Here is a 22,245-nt window from a genome sequence, read left to right as displayed (position 1 = left end):
AATATTAAAAAAAGATACTCCCTCCGTCCCAAGTTATTAGACTAGTATACCATTTTGGGGTGTCTCAACATATTTGAGCACTTTTCATTTTTAGAAAAAGTTATATCTCACAATAATATAAATAATATATTTCCTCTTTCTAACTAACACACAATAAAAGCTCCTAAATTCATGTGCCCAAACGGAGGGAGTAATTAATACACTGTTACACATGCACACATCTAACAATTAGAGTAATAAACAAATTACACTTTTCCCGCCTAAACTGTGCATTTTGTGAATACGACAATTCCTATTGTCAACAACTTTGAATGCTGCACCTCTCTTCTTTGTAATGAGAATTTGATTTGCTCGAAAGTCCCATCTTTCGAAACGATAACCATTGAAATCGACGAGAAGTGTTCATCTAGTTATCTCACAATGAAATTTATTAGTACTGTTACTACTGTATAATTTTGGTGCCAACATACAAGGTGTCTAATTTTACACCATATTTGACAGCAAAAGCTCATCCCCAAAACATAACCCTTTTCCATTTTTCAAGTAAAATAACTTGGTTTTTGTTGATTTGTTCAATAAAAACTGTCTATTAGTCTTAGCTATGTTAGAACTTATAATCAATATCCTTCTCTTTGTTTTGTGGTCTTATGGTTATGTTGATTCCTTCGTACATTTTAATGCTTAAAGAAGTAGTTAAATAGAACTGATTTGATGTTATCTCCATGAATTTTTTTTCATGAACTCCCCCAATAATTATATCAAGGCTTCTTTAATAGCCAAGACAAAGTAACTATTGCAAAACACATACTCGATGTAATTGATCCTCAGATGGCGCCTAGTAGAGATGCAACATCATTACCACCACCACCGCCAGATGGTGGATTTAGTGCAGCAATGGACGATATATCATTAGCTAAGATTAAGAAGAATAGACATCCTTTACGAGGGATCGTGTGAGTTGCATGGGTCTACCTTGATGTGGTCGGTGGCCTCTCCGAGAAGAAGGCCTTAATGTTTGAAGGTATGCAATAATGTTTGAAGGTATGCAAGTTTCCATTTGAAGCATGTAGATATCTGTATTAACGGATATACTAATATTTATCTTCATTAGCGGCAGTGAATCCGAGACAGCAACTTGATGTTTTTAGCAGTGATGGCAATGATGGTGGCGGCAGTCCGTGGCATCTGCAGAAGAAGGAGGTATGCCTTTCGTACTTTTAAAAAATATAATATGAATCGGTTTTTACAACCAGCTTAGTGCATTTCCAGCAGCAGCAGCAGCAAGTAGTTATGATCCAGTTACAACCACATCCCAGCTTTCCATTAACCATGGCTCGGTTTCCATGTCTGCAGCACTCAATGGCAGAGAGAGTATTGGAGACATACAACCAAAAGGATCATCCATGCTGCAGATAAAGGGTTCACCAACCGGCTCAACTGTCAAGAAGGCAAGAATGTCTACTTCTCAATTCTCCTATGCATTTCGAGTCAGATAGGGTGAGAAAATTATACGCCTTCACTTTAATCCCGCTCTATATAAAGGCTTTGAAAGGTTGAAATACTTGCTCAGTGTCGAAGCTAACTTTAATACTCCTTCATTAACTGCTGCTGCTCTTGGTGTCAACATATTTTCCAAAGAGTTCTGCATAAGCCTAGAAGAAAACCAAATATAGAATGTACAACATTTTCTCATGTGACTAGTGACCTAAGAGATAATCCCAGTACCAATACGTCGTTCTTACTTGAAAGAAGGTGATCATCGAGCCCAAGTGGTAAGCCAGGCTCTGGTGAACATTGACAATACCACTGCACTTGAATTAACACACAGATATTTAGTTTCATTTTCTGATGATAAAGCAAAGGAAAATGCCAGTGGATGTTGGCTTTAGGTAATTGGTCAGGATTCATTTCTGCGACCTACGTCTCCATGGTGAGGGTCTCAAAGTCCTCATTGATGAAGTAATTTTGGATGCTAACACGTCCATACAATGGGCTGATGAATATGGCATCATATAGTACAGTGACTATGTAATGGCAGTTAAAGGGCGAAAGGAGGAGGGTAAACAAGAGCTCTTGATTTCCCTGCGGTCGAATGATGAGTTTGTTGATGCACATCAACTCATCAAGGGATTTGAGATATACAAACCGAGCAATCCTGACAACAGTCTTGCCAGTCCGAATGTCTTCCCTCCCAGAAATAAATCCCCCCCTTGGATTATCAACAACTCACGGCCAATTCTCTGTCAAGGAAATGCAACTGCAACTCTTGCAATATACATATATAAGCTGCGGGAAATCTGTGAAGAAAACATAGGCTGAATGACTCTGTCGACGTTTTTCAATGGCTGAGATTCAATTAGCCACCAAAAACTTCAGTGAAGGGTTACTGATTGGAAGGGGAGGATTTGGTAAAGTTTACATTGGACTTAATAGATAACGGGCGAGAGACCGTTGCCATAAAGAGGTTGAAATCTAACTCAAGACAAGGGGAAAATGAGTTTTTGACTTAGATTGAAACACTTTCTGAGCTCCGACATATTAATCTAGTCTCTCCAATAGGCTACTGCAGTTACCAAAGGGAAATGATTCTTGTTTATGAGTACATGCCCGGTGGCACACTGGCTGATCACCTCCATGATTATGATCACCCATATTATCAAAATACTGGCAAGTTGACAAGGAAAAGTATCATAGTATATGCCTTTTGTGTTGTGTTGCTGGTCAAAGGTTTGGAGATGAAGATTTTTATCTCGCCATGTGCTCGAAACAAAATTGGCAAGGGAGAGGGAGAGGTTAATAAGATTGTAGCTTCGAGTCTGTTGCTAGAAATCCCACCAGATAGCCTGAAGGCATTTGTTGAGGTTACTGAAAGATGTTTGCACAAGGAACCAAAGAAAAGGCCAACGATGGCTCAAATTGTGGTTCAGGAGAGTGGAAAGACTGCTGAGCCAAATGACGTAGCTCATGCAGCTAATGAACATATGGTGTCTTCTGCAAATACTGCACTATCAGCACTCAGCAGAAGCCTCCTCAAATGTACATGTTGATACATCTCCTCCTATGGAACAAACAATTCTAAATTATTTTCCAGATGGAGAAGAAGATTGGAGAGAACCAAAATCGTATAAGGCACGTTTTTGGGCATTAGATGCACTATGGAACAGGTTAAAACCATCCAAGAGAAAAGAAATCATATTAGCATCAGGTATTAACTCATTCCAAACACTTTCTTTTAAGTATATGCTAATTCTTCAACTTATAATTAACACGCCAATCTATATCTACCAAAAGTAAGATAGAAGTGTGCAATTATGAATTTAGCAAGCTTGCGGCTGCAACCAATCTATTCTCCGATTCCAATAAGATTGGAGAAGGTGGATCTGCTCAAGTCTACAAGGTGACTCTGACAAGGCTGATGATTTCCCTTTTTTATTCCTTTCGATATTGTGATGGCAAATGACTGGATAAGGCTATCCTTCCCCAAACTAATTCTAATATGAATCTTGGTATTGGCTGTGTTACCACAGGAAGGACAGTGGCAGTTAAGAGATATTCTTCATCACAAGACCATTTCACTTGGTTCAAAAATGAGATTCTTTCAGTTTCCAATCTCCGTCAGCGGAGCATCATTTAACTACTTGGATATAGCATTCACGACAAAACAGGGATGCTTTTCAATTGCTAATGGATGGATATATAGAGAACATATCAATTTTTCCTACTGTTTCTTGAATGTAGTGGAACATTTGCACCTAGTTGAAACTTGAAGAGCGTCGTAGGTTTCAATGGTCAGGACGCTTCAAAGTCACAATTGGAATTGCAAAAGGAGTTATTTATCTCCATCAAGAGTCAAGTCCGACAACGATTCACAGGTATCTTACTTAACCCCGCCAATGTATTACTGGACAATGAAATGAATCTTAAAACCTAAAACCGTGTGTGCAAGGGTCATATGTCACCAGAAATTGTTCTTGGAGGACTATATTCAGAGAAGTCAGATGTCTACAATTTTGGCAAGTTAGTCATGGAGATATTGAGTGACAAGAGAAAAAATAGAGAATCACATTTGCAATGTAAGCATAATTAACATTCATGAACTACTACCTATAATGCTCAATGCATGCCATGCAAGTTCATCATGAATACAGTAAGGATTGAGGTTAGACAAATAGATGAACGAGAGCTGTATTTTCAGCTACTATAGAACATACCAAGTCAAACCACTGATGAAACATAAACAACTTCTACAAAAAAAATTCTGACATGCTGCTTTTGATCACATGGCATCATACTATACATACATGAAATTTAAGAGCAGAACTCAAGTGAAGATGCAAATAGGCAGATTCCATTCCATGCGTATATACAGTGTAATGATGTCAGAGTGTATTTTCCAGTTTATGCAGTTGTTATAACCGTGGATGTGTTGAAATATCCGTAAGCATTTATTAACGATAGTAGACAAATGCCTTGGAGGAGAGTTTTCAGGGGAAGAAGCGCTGAGATGTATACAACTACAAGTATGTATGTTGTGCACCCAAGATGATCCGCAGCAGCGCCTGACAATGGCTTCCACGCTAAGAATGCAGCCCGGAGAAGACTTGTTGTCACTGCAAGAGAAGATGGAACAAGCACAAGGCCCTACTAATTTTGCGAAAATAACTGGTTAGATGATATCTCCTTTAATCCAAGATATTGGTCAGCCTTGACACGGAGCAGATGACATGTTTTGTTGAATTTTAGTACCCTGACAGTATTCAGTTACCTCTTGTTTGTCTCGGTGCAAAATGCACCATAATCAAATTTAATAATTTTTCCAACAATTTTCCCTTTAAAATTCTTCACAATTGTCAAATATGTGTTCATCTATATATTTAAGACTAAAGTCCATTTTATGTTTTAAACATAGGACCATTTTACTATTATAGTCACATGTCTAGGACAAAAAAATTATATAAATTCATCAAGGTTATCAACTTTTGTTCTCCCATGAAAACGTTGCACTTTGACAAATACTCCCTCCATCCCGCAACATGAGTCCTATTTGGTTATGGACTAATAATTGGCTAACACTGGTACACTACTTTAAGTACCATTCTCCTTCTCTCCTCTTACTTTATCATACTTTTATCCTCAATCTCTCTTACTTTATCAATTATGTCTTAATTCTCGTGTCATATCCATCACTCATATTTTTATGGGATAGAGGGAGTATTTTTTTAATGATTTGATTAGGAGTGGTATGTAATTTCAATATTTTAGATGTAGTCAATTTATTTTTCAAAAATGTGTAAAAATAAAGTAAGGGCCGAAAGTGGTCCTAAATATATTACGATTTTGCGATTTTAGTCCAGAACATTACGTTTTGAATTATTTCGTCCAACACATTTGAAAACGGGTCGGAATTAGTCCATTTTGGACGACACGGTTTAAAACTAACGGTCAACGCTGTTTAGCCGATTTTGACCGAAAATTAGATTTTTTAATTATTTTAAAAAATAATCTAATAATTACTATAAAAATCCAAAATAATAATAAAAAAAAACTATTTTTTTGGCCCCATTAACAATTTCTTGATTTTCTACAATTTTTCATTACAAATCTAAAAAAAATTCGCCCTCTCGCCGCCGTCCTCCACGACTCCACCCTCAGCTTCTCTACCCTTCCTCGGCATCCCTTACCCCCTTTTAACGATAATTCCCGCTATGTCCCAACTCCTCTCTACTATTCCCTCGGCTGCTCCGCCGCTGATTCCGCCATCCATTCCTCCTCCCCCGATGAACACCGCCTTGTCTCCAACTCTCCTCATTCCTTGTGGGACTCCTCCTCCGACCTTCGCCTTGTCCTTCGCTTCGCTCACGTTTTACAAACCTTTTCGCTTTAATTAGAAGTAAAAATGATTGCTCCGGCAGAAGGCAGCTGCAGCCGTAGAAATGGTGACGGTTTGATGATGGGGAGGTTTGACAAATGAATGGCACATGCAATTTTGGGTTGCTGCAAGAACTAGGTTTCTTTAAAGTATAAGAACCGAGAAAGAAGAAGAATCAGGAAGAGGGAAGAGTTCTTCTATTTTGGGTTTTAAAAATAATAATAGTAATTATTTTTGAAATAATAATAAGATTATAATTTAAATGCTTAATTCAGTCAAAATCGGCTAAACGACCAGTGGCCGTTAGTTTTACACGGCGCCGTCCAAAATGGACTGATTCTAGCCCGTTTTTAAATGTGTTGGACGGAATAATTCAAAACGTAATATTTTGGACCAAAATCATAAAATCGTTATATGCTTAGGACCACTTTTAGCCCCGGAGCGGCCGTTACTCTATATAAAAAAACATTTTCACTTAACAATTATTCCAAAAATAAATGAAATATTTAATTTCACACAAATGAATAAAACCTTTTTATTTCCCTAATTTTATTAAAAAAATTAATAATAGTAATGTTGTTATTTTTCATGAAAATTCACTGTTCATATGCGTATGTATGTATAGATAAATAAAGTGTACTAGTATATTACTAGTACTATTATTGTACACACGTTAATGTTTGTATTAAAATAATCTGAAAATTAATGGGCTTAAAGTAATAATGATAATCAACGAAGCCCAATATAGAGCGGATAGCCCAATAAACCGTTCCTATTTTAGGTTAAAGTACGCCTCTTCAGCGCCTCCTCTTGCCTATAAATTAGATGTACATTTAGGGCAAAGTCAACTTACAATCTAAGGGTGTCCACTATGGGAGCGGCTCGGCGGTCGCCGAAGAGGGGTGTGGGGCGAGGCGGGAGGCGCGGCGGTCATAGTGGCTGGGGTGGCCGCCGCGCCTGAGGACGGGGGAGGGGGGCGGAAACGGCTTCGCCGCGTGCGGGGCGAGGACGCGGCTGGTGGGGGTGAGGCGCGCCTATAGGCGCGGCGGTCATAGTGACCGCAGCTTCCGGCGCGGCGGTCGACGCATGCAAAATTTTTTATTTTTAAAATGAAAATTGATTATAAAATTTGGGGGCTATTGGAGGTGTCCACTATAGTGGCGGAAATAGAATTTTGGGGCTATGGACAAAAATCCGGGGCTATGGACAAAAAACTGGGGCGGGGCTATTGGGCGTGTCCACCTTATAGTGGACACCCTAACGCCTCTGCCAAATTGTACCTTTTATTTTCTCTCTCTCCCCTTGTTATAACAAGGATTTTCAAGATCTGCTTGCTTCATTCAGATCAGCCTTGATTTGATTGTTTGTTTGAATCAATGGGTTCATTCAGATCTGCCTTGATTTGGTTGTTTGAGTCAATGGCGGGCGTGATGATTGATATCTACACGGTGGTGAATCAATTACCAGTTCATTGTGTTGATACAATTCATTAGATTCTTCTGTTTTACTATTATGTTTATTCTTTCAAATTTATGCAATTCATAGATTCGTCTTGTTGTGTTTTTCTCTTTTCTGGAAGGGTTAATCAATCCCTTTTTGAACGAAAACACATACGATCACATAGCAGTATTAATTTCCAGTTTCTTTTGTTATAGCCTAGTCAAATTTTTTTGAAATAGTTCATGGTCGATATTTTTGTTCTTGGCTTAAACAATTTTTGATATACCACTAATTAATAGTGGATGTATTAAAAATGGATTTGTGTGCTTTATTATGTTCAATATCTTTCTTCCATTCGGAAGAATAATACACATTCCAAGAACATATTTTGGCGTGTTTCATTAAGTCTAATACCCTTTGATCAATTTCATTGTTTGTATAAACTTTATTTCTTCTTGTAATTGTTTTTGTGTACTACTAGTTTCTAGTGATTATGTCTAATCAGCCCTCTCTCTGTGTTTTATCTTGTTTTTAAAAAACCCATATTTTTCTTTTTAGTAAAACCCCCATACATTATCTGGTTTTTCCGTGCTTCCTAGTGATCACTTGTTGGAGTTGGTATCCAGGTTTGATGTTCAATCCGTAGCGCACTGTAGGTCTCTTAACAAAGATTGGAATAAACTGATGTGCAGTTTCCTCATTTAGAGAAGTTAGTGCTTGCTTCTCAAGTAAGAAAGACTGCCCCATGCCCCGGTCCAATGATTGTGCCTTTTGGTGGGTGTTTGCATTGGATGAAAATTGATACTTTGGAAGTGCTTAGTCTTGATCTAAGTTCTCTTACTGTTCGGACTTTCAAGTTTCCTCCATTCAATGTGAAATGTTTAGCACATTTGTTTACTTCTCTTGGCTATCTGTACTTCTCCGAAAGCCCTGGTGTTGATTTTGGTAATGTTATCACTGTTTGGAGAATGAATGTGTATGGTGATGATAGTACGTGGGTGCCACAGTTTCAAATTGATGCACAACCTGGTTTTCTGCTTAGTAAATTCTGGCCCATTCAAGTGTTCACCAACGGGGATGCATTGTTGTTACGATTCAGATCTGGGGTAGTCATTTTCTACAATAGCTCAACAAAAACCTTTCGTTATATGAATGGGCAGCTTCAATCGGAGCTTTTGATTTGACCAAACTCCAGACTCCAGTTTTGAGGTATTATGTTTCTTGTCTTCTATTTCATTGTGTGTGATTATAGTTTTGAATCCTTGTGCATTTGTTTGCCATTTTCTTGTTTTGAATCTGTTTTTAATTTTGAGCTTTTACTTGTCGGTTTTTGCTGGATTTGCTGATCGCCTATTTGATTTTCGTTGTGCATTTGTTTGCCATTTTCTCGTTTTGAATCTGTTTTTGATTTTGAGCTTTTACTTGTCTGTTTTTGCTGTATTTGCTGATCACCTATTTGATTTTCGTTGTGCATTTGTTTTTTCCATTTTCTCGTTTTGAATCTGTTTTTGATTTTGAGCTTTTACCTGTCGGTTTTGCTGGATTTGCTGATTGCCTATATGATTTTCGTTGTGAATTTGTTCTCGTTTTGAATCTGTTTTTGATTTTGAGCTTTTACTTGTCGGTTTTTGCTTGATTTGCTGATCGCCTATTTGATTTTTGTTGTGCATTTGTTTGCCATTTTCTCATTTTGAATCTGTTTTTTATTTGAGCTTCACTGGCTGTGATTCAACCAGCAACCAAAAACTTCAGTGAAAGGTTACTCATCGGAAGGGGAGGATTTGGTAAAGTTTACATTGGGAACATGAGTATTCGACGTAGCTCATGTTGCTAATGAACATATGGTGTCTTCTGCAAACACTGCACTATCAGCAGAAGAAGATTATTTTCCAGATGGAGAAGAAGATTGGAGAGAACCGAAATCGTATAAGGCACGTTTTTGGGCATAAGATGCACTATGGAACAGGTTAAAACCATCTAAGAGAGAAGAAATCAGATTAGCATCAGGTATTAACTCATTCCAACTACTTTCTTTGATATGCTAATTCTTCAACTTATAACTAACACACCAATCTATATCTACCAAAAGTAAGATAGAAGTGTGCAAAGATTGTGCAGAATTGTGTGAGGCAGACATAAGAGTGCCAAAGTATGAATTTAGCAAGCTTGCGGCTGCAACCATTCTATTCTCCGATTCCAATAAGATTGGAGAAGGTGGATCTGCTCAAGTCTACAAGGTGACTCTGACAAGGCTGATGATTTCCCTTTTATATTCCTTTCGATATTGCGATGGCAAATGACTGAATAAGGTTATCCTTCCTCAAACTAATTCTAATTTGAATCTTCGTATAGGCTTTATTCATCACAAGACCTTGTCCCTTTGTTCAAAAATGAGATTCTGTTAGTTTCCAGTCTCCATCCATTAAACTGCTTGGATATTGCATACATGACAAAACACGAATGCTTCTGTATGAGTTCATGGGCAATGGAAGTTTAGATTCGGTTAGTGTTTTAGACTCTTAGTTTTTCAAGTATTAAATATAGAACCTAACATTTATTCTTCTGTTTCTTGAATGTAATGGAACATTTGCACATAGAAGAAGAACGACGTCGTAGGTTTCATATGGTCAGATCGCTTCAAAGTCATTATTGGAATTGCTAAAGGAGTTATCTATCTTCGTCAAGAGGCAAGTCAGAAAATGATTTACAGGAATCATAACCCAACCATTAAATTACTGGACAATGAGATGAATCCTAAAATTTCAGGCTTTGGCTTTGGCTTAGCCAAAATTATTGAAGATGGCCACACACAAGTGTCCACCCGGAGACCACGTACTATCATGATATATGTATCCTTTCTGAGCCCCGAACAACGATATTTTGTTTCTTTGATTTGTGTGTGCAGAGGTTATTTCTCACCAGTATTTTATATCAGAGATCAAGTTTCAGAAATGTCAGATGTCTACAGTTTTGGTGTATATGTCTTGGAGATATTGAGTGGCAAGAGATATAGTAATAGAGAAAGGGAGAACCTCATTGGCAGTGTAAGCATAACTAACTTTCGTGGTATTCTATGTATATATAATGTGCCTGCAATGCAAGTTCATCATGGACAGTAAGGATTGAGGTTATACAAATAGATGAATGGGAACAGCAAGTCGAACCACTGATGAAACATGAATAACTTTTTAAAATTTTATCCTACTTGCTGCCTTTAATTCACATATCATCATACTATACATACATGAAATAAAAGAGCAGAACTCAAGTGTGCAAATAGACAAATTGCACGTGTATATGACCGTGAATGCATGATGATATGATGAATATACAGGCTTTGGGAAAGAATAGAAATGTATTAGCGATGGTTGACGCATACCTTGGAGGATATTTTTCAGCAGAAGAAGCACTGAGATGTATACAAGTATGTCTGCTGTGCACCCAATATGACCCGCAGCAGCGCCCAACAATGGCTTCTGCGCTGAGAATGTTGCTTGGAGAACACTTACGGCTTCAAGAGAAGATGGAACAGGCACAACGCCTTTCCAATTTCGCGACAAGCTGCTCATACCATGTCTCCTCTACTCCAAGCAATTGTGAGAGGTCTCAGTAGCTTCCAGTTGACGTGTTTATGTTGAATTTTAGTACCCTTTAGAAGAATTCAGCTACTCTTTCACACTACGAATGCAACATGCATATCCTTTTTTCTATATTCTCATATAAGATGATAGTAGTTTTCGAAATTTAATTTCTTTTAAAATGTTACTCCATATTTATGTCTATTTTATACCATAATTTACATAAGAGTGCCAAAGTATGAATTTAGCAAGCTTGCGGCTGCAACCATTCTATTCTCCGATTCCAATAAGATTGGAGAAGGTGGATCTGCTCAAGTCTACAAGGTGACTCTGACAAGGCTGATGATTTCCCTTTTATATTCCTTTAGATATCAAACTGAGAAATGAGTTTATTCTTTTCCAAACTAATTCTAATTTGAATCTTCGTATAGGCTGTATTACCCACAGGAAGCACAGTCGCAGTTAACAGATATTCTTCTACACGAGACAGTGTCCCATGGTTCAGAAATGAGATTCTTTCAGTTTCCAGTCTCCATCACCAGAACATCATTAAACTACTTGGATATTGCGTTCATGACAAAACATGGTTGCTTTTGTATGAATTCACGGAGAATGGAAGTTTAGATAGATATATATTTGGTTTGTGTTTTAGACTCTATCCCTAGTTTTTTCAATTTCAAATGGATGGATAAATATATAACCTAACATTTATTCTTCTGTTTCTTGAATGTAATGGAACATTTGCACATAGATGAAGAACGACATCCTAGGTTTCAATGGTCAGAACGCTTCAAAGTCATTATTGGAATTGCTAAAGGAGTTATTTATCTAAATTATCTTCATCAAGAGTCGAGTCCGAAAGTGAATAACAGGGATCTTACCCCACCAATATATTACTGGACAATGAGATGAATCCTAAAATTTCAGACTTTGGCTTTAGCCAGAATTACTGAAGATGACCAATCACAAGTGTCCACGAACCTGTACATCATGATATATCCTTTCCTTATCATTCCAACTTTGTCTTTCTGAGTCCCGAATAATAATAGTATATTTTTTTCTTTGTTTTGTGTGTGCAGAGATTATTTGTCACCAGAATATGCTGTGGGAGGAAAATTCTAAGAGAAGTTAGATGTTTACAGTTTTGGTGTGTTAGTCATGGAGATATTCAGTGGCAAGAGAAGCAATGTATACACGGAGAATCAGATTTACAATGTAAGCATAATTCATGAACTTCTATGTAAATGTGCATGCAATGCAAGTTCATCATGGGCAGTAAGGATTGAGGTTATACAAATAGATGCATGAGAGCAGTCCTTTCAGCAACTATAGAACGTACCAAGTCAGCAGTCTTTTCAAAATTTTATCTGACTTGCTGCCTTTAATCACTTGTCATCATACTATACATACATGAAATAGAAGAGTAGAACTCAAATGAAGATGCAAATAGACATATACTGTGCAGTAGTGTCAGAGTGCACTTTCCGGTTTATGCAGTCGTTATAACTGTGAATGTGTTATGATATGATGAATTTCCAGGCATGGAGGCTTTGGAGAGAAACAAGGAATGTACGTATTCGCATTTCGCGATGGTCGGGAAGAAGCGGTGAGCTGTGCACCCAAGTATCACTGCAGCAGCGCCCAACTTACATTTGGGGTCCAGAGTATTATTCCACTTGACATGTTTATGTTGAATTTTAGTACCCTTGGCAGAATTCAGTTACCCCTCTGCTTGTTTGCTCATTTCATTAATTATGTTCACATCATTTGCAACAACTATAAGATGATACTCATTCTATAGTTAGATTCTTCAAAATTGTGAAAAAAGCTATCTCTATTTTATGTAACCATCAAGTGTTTTCTACTTCTGTTCTCCCATGAACACGTTACACTTTGACTAATAGTTAGTTGTCTAAGAACAACTAAAATGGGAAAAAAATCACATTGAATCCAAAAATTTCAGGGTTTTGCATCGTCAGAAATGCTTAAGATAACCAATCACAAGTGTCATTTGTATCAATGCACAGCGAGTCGTCTGGGGATATTACAATTAGACAAGTATTTTTTCAATAGTGCATTTCATAAATGAAGAAGAAATTAAAAACTACAAGAGCTCCGTGATTTCGACCTATGATTGTATGATTCTTGGTTTGAAAGACCCTATATTTTGAGACAAAAGTCTTGCACTACATGTAACAAGGACTTCTTCTTCTTTGCGAGGATTCTATTTTTCTAAGTGTGATCAAGTGAAAGTTCGAATAGTGCAATAGGCCGAAATGCAAAAAAGCCAACTAACTTGAATGAATTACTCCTATATCATCTGTGACAACAACACTCTCAAACAATGGAGGAGCAATGAAGCTAATTAAAGATTAGTTATGGGTGTTCAAGAGAAGTATCTGCCATTTCTAAATATTTTGAAGATGATTTCTTGAATTCCATTCTCATCTCATCTAAAGTACTATGTGAAGAACTTGATGTTAAAACATAACGACGTTAGTTTTTATATGGTGAGTTTCTCTACAATTCTCTACAACCACACCCAAGTCAAACAGTGGATTGGATCATTGGAGACATACAATGATCTCTGCTACAGATAAAGGGTTCATCAACAGGCTCAACTGTCAAGCTAGCTCCGTTGCTGCTCATCTAGTCCCCCACAAGACGACAAGAATTTCTACTTCTCAATTCTCCTATGCATTTCGAGTCAGCCTGGGTGAGAAAATTCTCTGCCTTCACTTTAATCCCGCTCCATATAAAGGCTAACGACTTTACTCTGCTCGCTAACTTTGGCGCTTCACTAAATGCTGCTGCTCTCGGTGCCAACACTTTTTCCAATGAGTTCTGCATAAGCATAGAGGAAAACCAAATATTGAGTGTAACCTTTTCTCCAGTAACTAGTCAATTAAGAGATACTCCTATATATGCTTTCATAAATGGAATAGAGATAATCCCAGTACCTCTACGTCTTTCATACTTGAAAGGAAGAGATTATCGAGCCAAAGTGGTAGGCCACAAGGCTGTGGTGTCTACAGACAATACCACTGCACTTGAATTAACACACAGAGTTAACATGAAACAGTATTTAGTTTCAGTTTCTGATGAACTTGATGATAAAGCAAAGGAAAATGAGATCACCGGTGGATGTTGGCTTTAGGTACTTGGTCAGGATTCATTTCTGCGACCTACGTCTCCATGGAGAGACCCAAAGTAGTTGTGGATGCTCACAATTTCATACAACGGAATGATGAATATGGCATCATGGAGTACAGAGACTATGTAATGGCAGTTAAAGGTTGAAAAGAGGAGGGTAAACGAGAGCTCTTGATTTCCCTGCAGTTTAATGATGAGTTTGTTGGTGAGCAATCCTGATAACAGTCTTGCCAGTTTAATATCTTCCTTCAGAAAAGTGATTCTGCCCCTCGGATTATTAACAACTTAACGCCTATTCTGTCTCACAACTCTTTCAATAGCTATACTTGGTCTGATGAATATAATTGTCTATGAAGCAAGGAGCGCTACGGAGGATGAACGACGTTTTTCACTGGCTGAGATTCAATCAGCCACCAAAAACTTCAGTGAAGGGTTACTCATCGAGAGGGGAGGATTTGGGCGAGAGACTGTTGCCGTAAAGAGGTTAAAATCTAACTCAAGACAAGGAAGGGAAACATGAGTTTTTGACTTAGATTGAAACACTTTGTGAGCTCCGACATATTAATCTAGTCTCTCTAATAGGCTACTGCAGTTATCAAAGGGAAATGATTCTTGTTTATGAGTACATGCCCGGTGGCACACTGGCTGATCACCTAGATATCTTATGATTCATGCTCTCTCACGTGGAAGCAACGCCTAGATATCTGCATAGGAACCGCCCGAGGATTGATTATATTATCTCCAGTCCACACAGGCAACGGAGTCACACATCGCGATGTTAAAGCTTCAAACATCCTCTTGGATGATAATCTCATAGCCAAGGTCTCCGATTTTGGCTTAGCTACAAAGCCACGCTAGCACAAAAGTTAAGGGTACATGGACATACAGACAAGTTGACAAGCAAAAGTGATGTATATATATGCCTTTAGTGTTGTGTTACTGGAAGTATTGTGAGAGAGAAAAGCACTAGGCCAAAAACATATACGCTCTCTATACTTCATTTATTTTTTACCTATAAAACAGAGTTGAAGAGTTAGCTTGATTTAGCAAGATCGTAGATGTGATTGCCCTACGCTTTTTATTGTATGTCAGTTATAGTATCTCTGTGAATTTATGTCGATAAAAATGATGTAGTTTAATACTTGCATTCAATTTTTTTCTATATTAAAAATTAAAATTATTGAAGATCAAATAGAAATGCCAAAAAAACTTAACAATTATTCTAATCCAAAACTAAACTAGACAGGGTTAAAAGTATAAAAAGACATTGTCTGATAGTATCAAATAGAAAGAAATTTGTATTTTTCATTTTCTATATTAAACCTATTTTAAAAATCTCTTCAAAAAGAGAAAAATCAATTCTAAAGATAAACATTATACATAATCAAATTATATAAAAATATGTATTTAGGATTATCTAATTGTTTTTGTACGCTAAAATTTCAGAAGAGCAATGTGCATATCACCAATATACCCCTTGTCCCATAAAAGGATTCTCTTCATCTCTCTTACTTTACCAATTATGCATTAATTTTCGTGTCTCAAATATTTTTATTTTTTTTACGGAGGTAGTACGAAATGTTAGAAAAATATTTGTTGGTACATAGTGCTTTTAATCATACCTTTCACTTAAAACACAAAAAATGAAAAATAATAAAAGAACATTGAAAAAATGAAATTATATAATCTAGAACAACCCCCAAGCTGATATTGCATAAATGGGTCTATCATGCCAACAAATCATCAAACTCCCCTTTTCACTAGTTACACTAAACCCCCTCGGCCCATAGCCCTCAACCACTTTTCGAGCCTCATCCATTGTGTCATACCACAATTGAACCGGTCTAAACCCACTTCTTGTAAACCTAACCCCCCACTTCGCAAATCTCTCGTGCCTCTCCTCCCTCTCCAACCCTTCTCTAGCCACGATATTCTCGATTTCCCGCCCCAACATTTCCTCTAGGGTTGCTCGATTCGAGCACGATGATGCACCAAATGTCGCATCTATCAAGTCAAACAAGGCACTATAGAAGTGTAACCCTTCCACAAAGCGATCCACTAGACGGGTCGAGTTGTGATTTGACTCTTGTTCGAATAGTAGCACGAGCTTCGGCCTAGCCGATCTTACCATTTCTAGAAATTCCGTCATTTGCTTGCATTCACTGGTTTTGCTTAGACCGAAACGCGCGTCCACACTGTCGTCCTCGGCCAATAGGACATGAAGGCTCAAAATCGAAGTCAGTGCCAACACTTCACCTCGTTTGACCTTGAGCATGTCCAAAGTCAAATCCCTAAGTTTCGCATTCACATGATTGAACTCAATCTCCATTTTCGAACTTCGAGCCTCTTTCAAAATCCTTCCCTCCAATCTCTCTTGGGCCTCATTGGTTATACCAGCAGTTGTGATCTTCAAATGAGGCGGCCCATTGGGCCCATCTGCCATGGCCCGAACAAAAGGCACCCATAATTTTGGGTCACCACAGCCCAAATCAACAACATGGACCATAGGCTCTCCCAACAGGGCTTGAACCAAGGTCCGGTTTATAACCGCGTAGGCGAAGCCCAAACAAGGGAAAGCCTGCGCAAAAATGGACTTGGCCCCATCCATATCAAAGCCAACAAGGCCACCATTGGTTAGGGCCTTGTAAAGGCCCGGCCATCGCTTGACTAGCCGGGCCGCCAAGGCTGCGGCGAACCTAGCGGCCAGCCGCTGCATGGAGTCGCCAGTGACGGAGGCAAGCTCCGATATGTGGCGGAGGCACGTGTCGGCGTGGTGGAGGTTGCCGGAGGAGGCATGGTTGGCGCAAGTTAGCAAGAGTTGGATGAGCTTGATGCCTCTTTCTTGGGGATTTAGGCTCTCATTTCTTGGTGGTAAGCTTAGTGACAAGGTTACATCAATATTTTGTGATTGGGGTGAAGAACTCATAATTAAGGATTTCTAGCTAATTAATGCAAGATATTTGAGTGTGTTGAGGGACAGATTTATGAATGGATAATGGTATCTTTTTTTGGTTGAAAATGTTGATTTTTGATGTAGGGAAATTAGCTAATGGGAGTATTAGACAAATACAATAGCATAATACAAATGTTGGTGTTTGTTAATGATGCTTGAAGTGGACATTTCTGGACTGTTGGTTGTCTTGATTATCAATTTATTATAAATCCATATATAATTACAATAACTATGTTAAGGACGCATTTGTCAACTAATAGTAAAAAAAATTAACTAACGTGTATTTGTACATAGGTTGGGTGCTTATATATTTTTTTTTTGTTTGGTAAAGAATGTTTTTATTTATTAGGATAATCACAAGAATCAAAGCTTAAAGAAACATGCAAAATAGAAAAGGACAATCAGTCTATTCTCATTATTTATCTAACTTAGATATATAATAAAGTTTTCGATTTATGAATAACGGTATGCTCAATTAGTAATTAATCCTAAGATGAATTTGCAAGTGCAAAGCCAGCTATATAACTAAATTTACAACGACTAAGTGACAAGAACTAATACCAAAATTTCAAACCTTTGCACCTGTTTTTCAGTGCAATGACACATTGCTACAATCCATTTTCACGTTTGTAACTAGTGATGATTTTCCTAAAAGACAAGAGAAAAAAACATGATTCAAATAACGAGATAAAACTATAGTCCTTCCCTTAAAAGATTCATTTGAAATAAAAAAAAAGAATTAAAGAACTATATTCTTCCATCACTAAGGACAAGAGGAAGGGGAAAATTAAATATATTATGCAAATTATTTTAGTATTAACAATTTAAGAAATAAAATAATGAAATGTGCCCTGACCCATATATAGCGGCAAGTAGTAAATGTTGTTAGTTTACACACAAAGCCCACTCTCAATTTTTATTGGGCCTAATAAAATACTCTATAGGGCCATTACAATTATTTTCATATTATATATACACATGTCAAATATATACTTATAAATCTTCTTCTTCATGATTAATATTTATTTTTTTCTTATTCAAATGTTTGACCATGAAAACAACTTAGTTTTTAAGGTTAATCAGAGATTATCCATTTTCGTACATAATTTTATGTATGAGAGATTTAATGCATTTTGTTGGAAGTGTCTAGTCAAATACAAATAAACACTAGCAAAATATTAAAATGAACATCGACTAATGGAAAATAATAAGTGATCAAAGTAAAAATAATCATGCCCATAAATTTCGTACTGTACGTGGGATGGGAGTTCAATTTTTTTCTATATAGAAATATTTTACTAGACTTGTTCATGCACCAAAAATTACATGTAGAAGCCTTTTTTCAACATTTATAATTAATTTATCATTGTATTCTATCTTTATCAAAAGTGACAAGATCAACTTCAGATGTGTTTTCTGAAGCATATCAGCTTCAGATGTTAACATGCATTTCCCCCACTATTCCAGTACTTAAGATATTCATTTCGTAATTTTTTTTAATTTACTCAAGTAGTTACGTTCCTTGTTGTATAACTTGTACTACGATTTATCAATTAAATCACATTAATTACTTAGGAAATACTATTATTAACATTTTTATCAATTAAATCACATTAATTACTTAGGATACTATTATTAACATTTTTATCAATTAAATCACATTAATTACTTAGGATACTATTATTAACATTATTTGGTCGGATTTTGAAAATTTAGCCCTTATTTATATCAAGTTTCAAGGTTTATATAGTTGGACAAAAGTGGCTTGAGGAGGGACAACCCCATTCGTCCCTTGGCTGAGTAACACTTAAGGGGAACGGAACGCTTGCAATGCATCCCGCCCCCTTGTTGATGCTCTAACCAGTCAAAATATATTCATACAAAATATGATATGAATATCTATAAGGTGTAGATAGTAGAAATTAATAAGCTCGAGTGATCAATATCTCTTCAAAGCTCAAATCAAACTGATAATTTTATAAAACTTTTTTCAACCAACTATATGTCAATATATGAATAAAATGAAAAACTTTTATAAAACTTTTTTCAACCAACTTTTTTAAAACTGAACCGAACCGAAAAAACCGAACCGAATTTCAAAATTTCGGTTTGGTTCGGTTCGGATGTTCGGTTTTTGGCTTTTTTGCTCACCCCTACTTAGCCACGTCCCACACACTGCATTGTGTCTAATGTACAAAATGATATCTCATCTCATACTCATCGATTAATTCGAGAATACTCAGACGCAGCAAAATTAAAAATATAAACAAAACAATCGTTTTCACCCTCAATTAAATTATTATTGATTACGTCCCTAAATACTCCTCCCATGTAGCAAAACCTCACTTATAATTAAAGATAAGAATGACATGCCCTAGCTACCAAATCCAGCATCGAGGATCTTTGCACTTTTGACTCCTTTTATTCTCCAATTTCATATAAAAAATTTGGTGTCACATAATTAATTCCCAAGGGTGACCACGTCATTACCTATATATAGCACTATGCTAATTAATTAATAGCATAATTAAATGGCTAAGTCCACGCGTCCATGAAGTGACTCATTTGTTCTCGTCGCCTTTCCATATTTTAATCACCCCATTTACCGGTTTTGGCATCAAGAACCTTCTCAATCTCAAAGGTTACGACGTCGTTTTCCAACCCAATATCAAGAACATAAAATCCGAAGATACGACCGCATGTGTTTCGTTTTGATTGGATAATAAGCCATTTTCCTAGACAAAAAAACACACAACTACAACCCACTATATAGTTTACGGCTCAATGCACACTGCAATCTGAATCTAATAATTCCAATCTCTTTTTGGAATAATTACCCTAGAATCCACAAATTTTATTATATAAGTGCTAACCAAATTCGCCGTTACTTTTAAAATTCAAAGCACGTGTTAATTATGTTGAACTAACTGCTAAGTTACTAGTTTTATTTTTAAGGTCTGTAATGAGCACTTTTTTTTTTGAGATTATACACTGTTTAACAATTGATTCTTATATTATAGTATGGATTTTGGACCAGATACGCTGATTTAGGAAGCTACGTCGTTGCCACATCAATTTTGATTTAGCATAATAGTATAGTTGAATCCAGAGAAAATTGGAAAAAAAAATTGAAAGTTTTTGGATTAAAAAAAAATAGGATCACAATTGACTACTTAGACGAAATCAAGTCATATGTCGCTCGTCGGATAGGCCTAGGTGGACTAATTAGACGAAAAAATACGATGGCATTTAGCATGGTTGCAAAAGAGATCATTTCAAACAAATATTGTGACTAAACTTATGAACAAAATAGTAATGAAATGTAGCATTAATTGAGTGCTTATAGTGTCAATGTTTGTTTTCCACCTTCAACGAACTCGATTAGATCCGATTTGGTAATGCCAAGGCACCGATCAAAGTTCATGGAACATGATCCGATTTTCTCGGAAACGTCAATCGTGAGAGATTTCATAACTGATCAAAGTTGTAAATTTTTACGACCAAGTTTTTAGTTCGTGTGAAAATCCATAATTCGGTCATAGTTTGTGATATTAGTGTCGAATAACCCAAAATTTTAGTCATAAATTACGCATTAGCGTGAATTATATAACTAAATCAAAACAAATAAAGGGTCAAATAAAGAAGCACGATTTTATAATAATTGGTCTCGTCCTTCATCGTACTAAAACCGTGTTATGCGAATCAACACTTGCTCAAACTTCACTGGTCAACACAATCCATCCTTGCTGTTCAACACATGGCGGGCTGTGTGAGGATCGCTTTTTTAAAAAATTCATATCTCCAAGCAAAGAACAAAATATCCTTGATGACTAAAGACGTTGCCTTTGATTTCTTTAATCCGTGGTGCTATCATGAGATGATCAGATCATCACCGAAGGCGACAACTCGTATATATATATATATGTGTGTGTGTGTGTGTGTGTGTGAGAGGATTGTGATTAGGTTGTCTGTCTCAAGAATTGGCGACAATACAATAATGGGATTTGCAGTAGCAGAGCAAGGATGGAGGAAAGGGCCGTGGACGCCTGAAGAGGATAAGCTGCTTGTGGAGTATGTCAGCAGCTATGGAGAAGGGAGATGGAGCTGTGTCTCTAAGTGTGCAGGTATATACACACAGATACACGTCTGGGTGTGTGTGTGTTTTTGATTGATTTGTGATGATCAGGATTGAACAGGAGTGGGAAGAGCTGCAGGCTGAGATGGGTTAATTACTTGAGGCCTGGGCTTAAGAAGGGCCATATTACTCCACAAGAGGAAGGGATCATCATTGAACTCCATGCCCTTTGGGGAAACAAGTATGCATCTTTCTTTCTTTCTTTCTCAATGACTGTGTTACGAACTCTAGTATCCCACATCGGTTGTGTAAAGCAACTGTTATAGAGTTTATAGACGAAATAAACTATCTATGATAAGCTAGAATTTTAGAAGGAAAAAACTGTGATCAACATGAAAGTTGAAACTGTATTTTGGGACGAGTTATTTTGTTTGGTTTGTATTGACTTATTATATTTGTGTAGGTGGTCAACTATAGCAAGGTATTTGCCTGGGAGAACGGACAACGAGATAAAGAACTACTGGCGAACGCATTTCAAGAAGAGGAAGTCGTCGTCGTCGTTGTCGTTGCGTGATGAGATGAATGGGCAATGCAAAAAGGAAGCAAGAATTGATGTTAAGATTGGTGATGAAGAAGCAAGCGAGAGGAGAGAAGGGAAGAAAGAGAGGGATGGATTAATGTTGGGAACGGCTCATGATAATAATAATAATAGGTGGAGTTGGTCTGATTTTGACAACTGCTTGAATATTGGTGGATTGTGGGAGATGGATGAGCAGAGTGGATGCAGTAAGACGGCCATTCATAATCAGGCTGGCGGAGGTGATGCTATGGATTATATTAGTGGAGGAGGATACATATTTTGAGCTGATATTGTAATTTTGCTATTTCTTGTTTAGTGGACTAGTTTGGTTGTGGGATTGATACTCAATAACAGGATTCCAAAACTATGTACTGTTATATTAATCAGATCGAGATTATTCACTCTCATTACTCAACATTGTGTTATTGCATTTTTGGTGATCTTTCTCAGTATTAGTATTAATTATTTCAACATAGGACTGTTAAAACTTAAAATAAAACATGGAAAAAAAGTGAAATTGGCCCATGGCAGGTTGGCGTTATTAGCACCACGCTCTAACCAACTGAGCTAACGGGCCTCTGTTGAAATTATTAGTGA

At 37.1% G+C, this 22,245-nt stretch overlaps 3 protein-coding genes and 1 pseudogene across 9 annotated transcripts; 3 read left to right on the top strand and 1 right to left on the bottom strand.

Moving 5' to 3' along the window:
• Window positions 1-1,011: 1,011 nt before the first annotated feature.
• LOC121768704 lies at window positions 1,012-3,047 on the top strand (annotated as a pseudogene).
• A 4,066-nt stretch (window positions 3,048-7,113) lies between these two features.
• On the top strand, window positions 7,114-12,751 carry LOC121768215 (cold-responsive protein kinase 1-like). Of its 7 annotated transcripts, XR_006043314.1 has the most exons (7): window positions 7,123-8,518; window positions 9,022-9,546; window positions 9,662-9,811; window positions 9,907-11,211; window positions 11,319-11,870; window positions 11,967-12,102; window positions 12,427-12,751. XR_006043314.1 is itself a non-coding variant. In XM_042164638.1 (6 exons), exons 4-6 carry the CDS (start codon window positions 9,770-9,772, stop codon window positions 10,920-10,922), a joined length of 768 nt encoding a protein of 255 aa, XP_042020572.1. In that variant the 5' UTR covers window positions 7,125-8,518; window positions 9,022-9,316; window positions 9,428-9,546; window positions 9,662-9,769; the 3' UTR covers window positions 10,923-11,069. The 7 variants fall into 7 exon arrangements, 5 of the variants coding, with proteins under 5 accessions (XP_042020572.1, XP_042020573.1, XP_042020574.1 ...); XM_042164638.1 differs by lacking the exons at window positions 11,319-11,870; window positions 11,967-12,102; window positions 12,427-12,751 and having other exon boundaries at window positions 7,125-8,518; window positions 9,022-9,316; window positions 9,428-9,546; window positions 9,907-10,353; window positions 10,644-11,069; XM_042164639.1 differs by lacking the exons at window positions 11,319-11,870; window positions 11,967-12,102; window positions 12,427-12,751 and having other exon boundaries at window positions 7,125-8,518; window positions 9,022-9,316; window positions 9,419-9,546; window positions 9,907-10,353; window positions 10,644-11,069.
• Window positions 12,752-15,727: 2,976 nt separating this feature from the next.
• Window positions 15,728-17,020, bottom strand: LOC121768703 (scarecrow-like protein 3). Its single transcript, XM_042165240.1, has one exon. The coding sequence runs from the start codon at window positions 16,964-16,966 to the stop codon at window positions 15,728-15,730; it is 1,239 nt and encodes a 412-aa protein (XP_042021174.1). The 5' UTR covers window positions 16,967-17,020.
• A 3,810-nt stretch (window positions 17,021-20,830) lies between these two features.
• LOC121767750 (transcription factor WER-like) lies at window positions 20,831-22,063 on the top strand. Its single transcript, XM_042164078.1, has 3 exons — window positions 20,831-21,117; window positions 21,180-21,309; window positions 21,532-22,063. The coding sequence occupies exons 1-3, from the start codon at window positions 20,871-20,873 to the stop codon at window positions 21,929-21,931; spliced, it is 777 nt and encodes a 258-aa protein (XP_042020012.1). The 5' UTR covers window positions 20,831-20,870; the 3' UTR covers window positions 21,932-22,063.
• Window positions 22,064-22,245: the final 182 nt, after the last annotated feature.

The sequence above is a fragment of the Salvia splendens genome, chromosome 15, assembly GCF_004379255.2.
Source record: "Salvia splendens isolate huo1 chromosome 15, SspV2, whole genome shotgun sequence".
Taxonomy (NCBI): domain Eukaryota; kingdom Viridiplantae; phylum Streptophyta; class Magnoliopsida; order Lamiales; family Lamiaceae; genus Salvia; species Salvia splendens.
The sequence above is the reverse complement of the archived record's forward strand: the minus strand, read 5'-3'. Positions and strand labels throughout refer to the sequence as shown.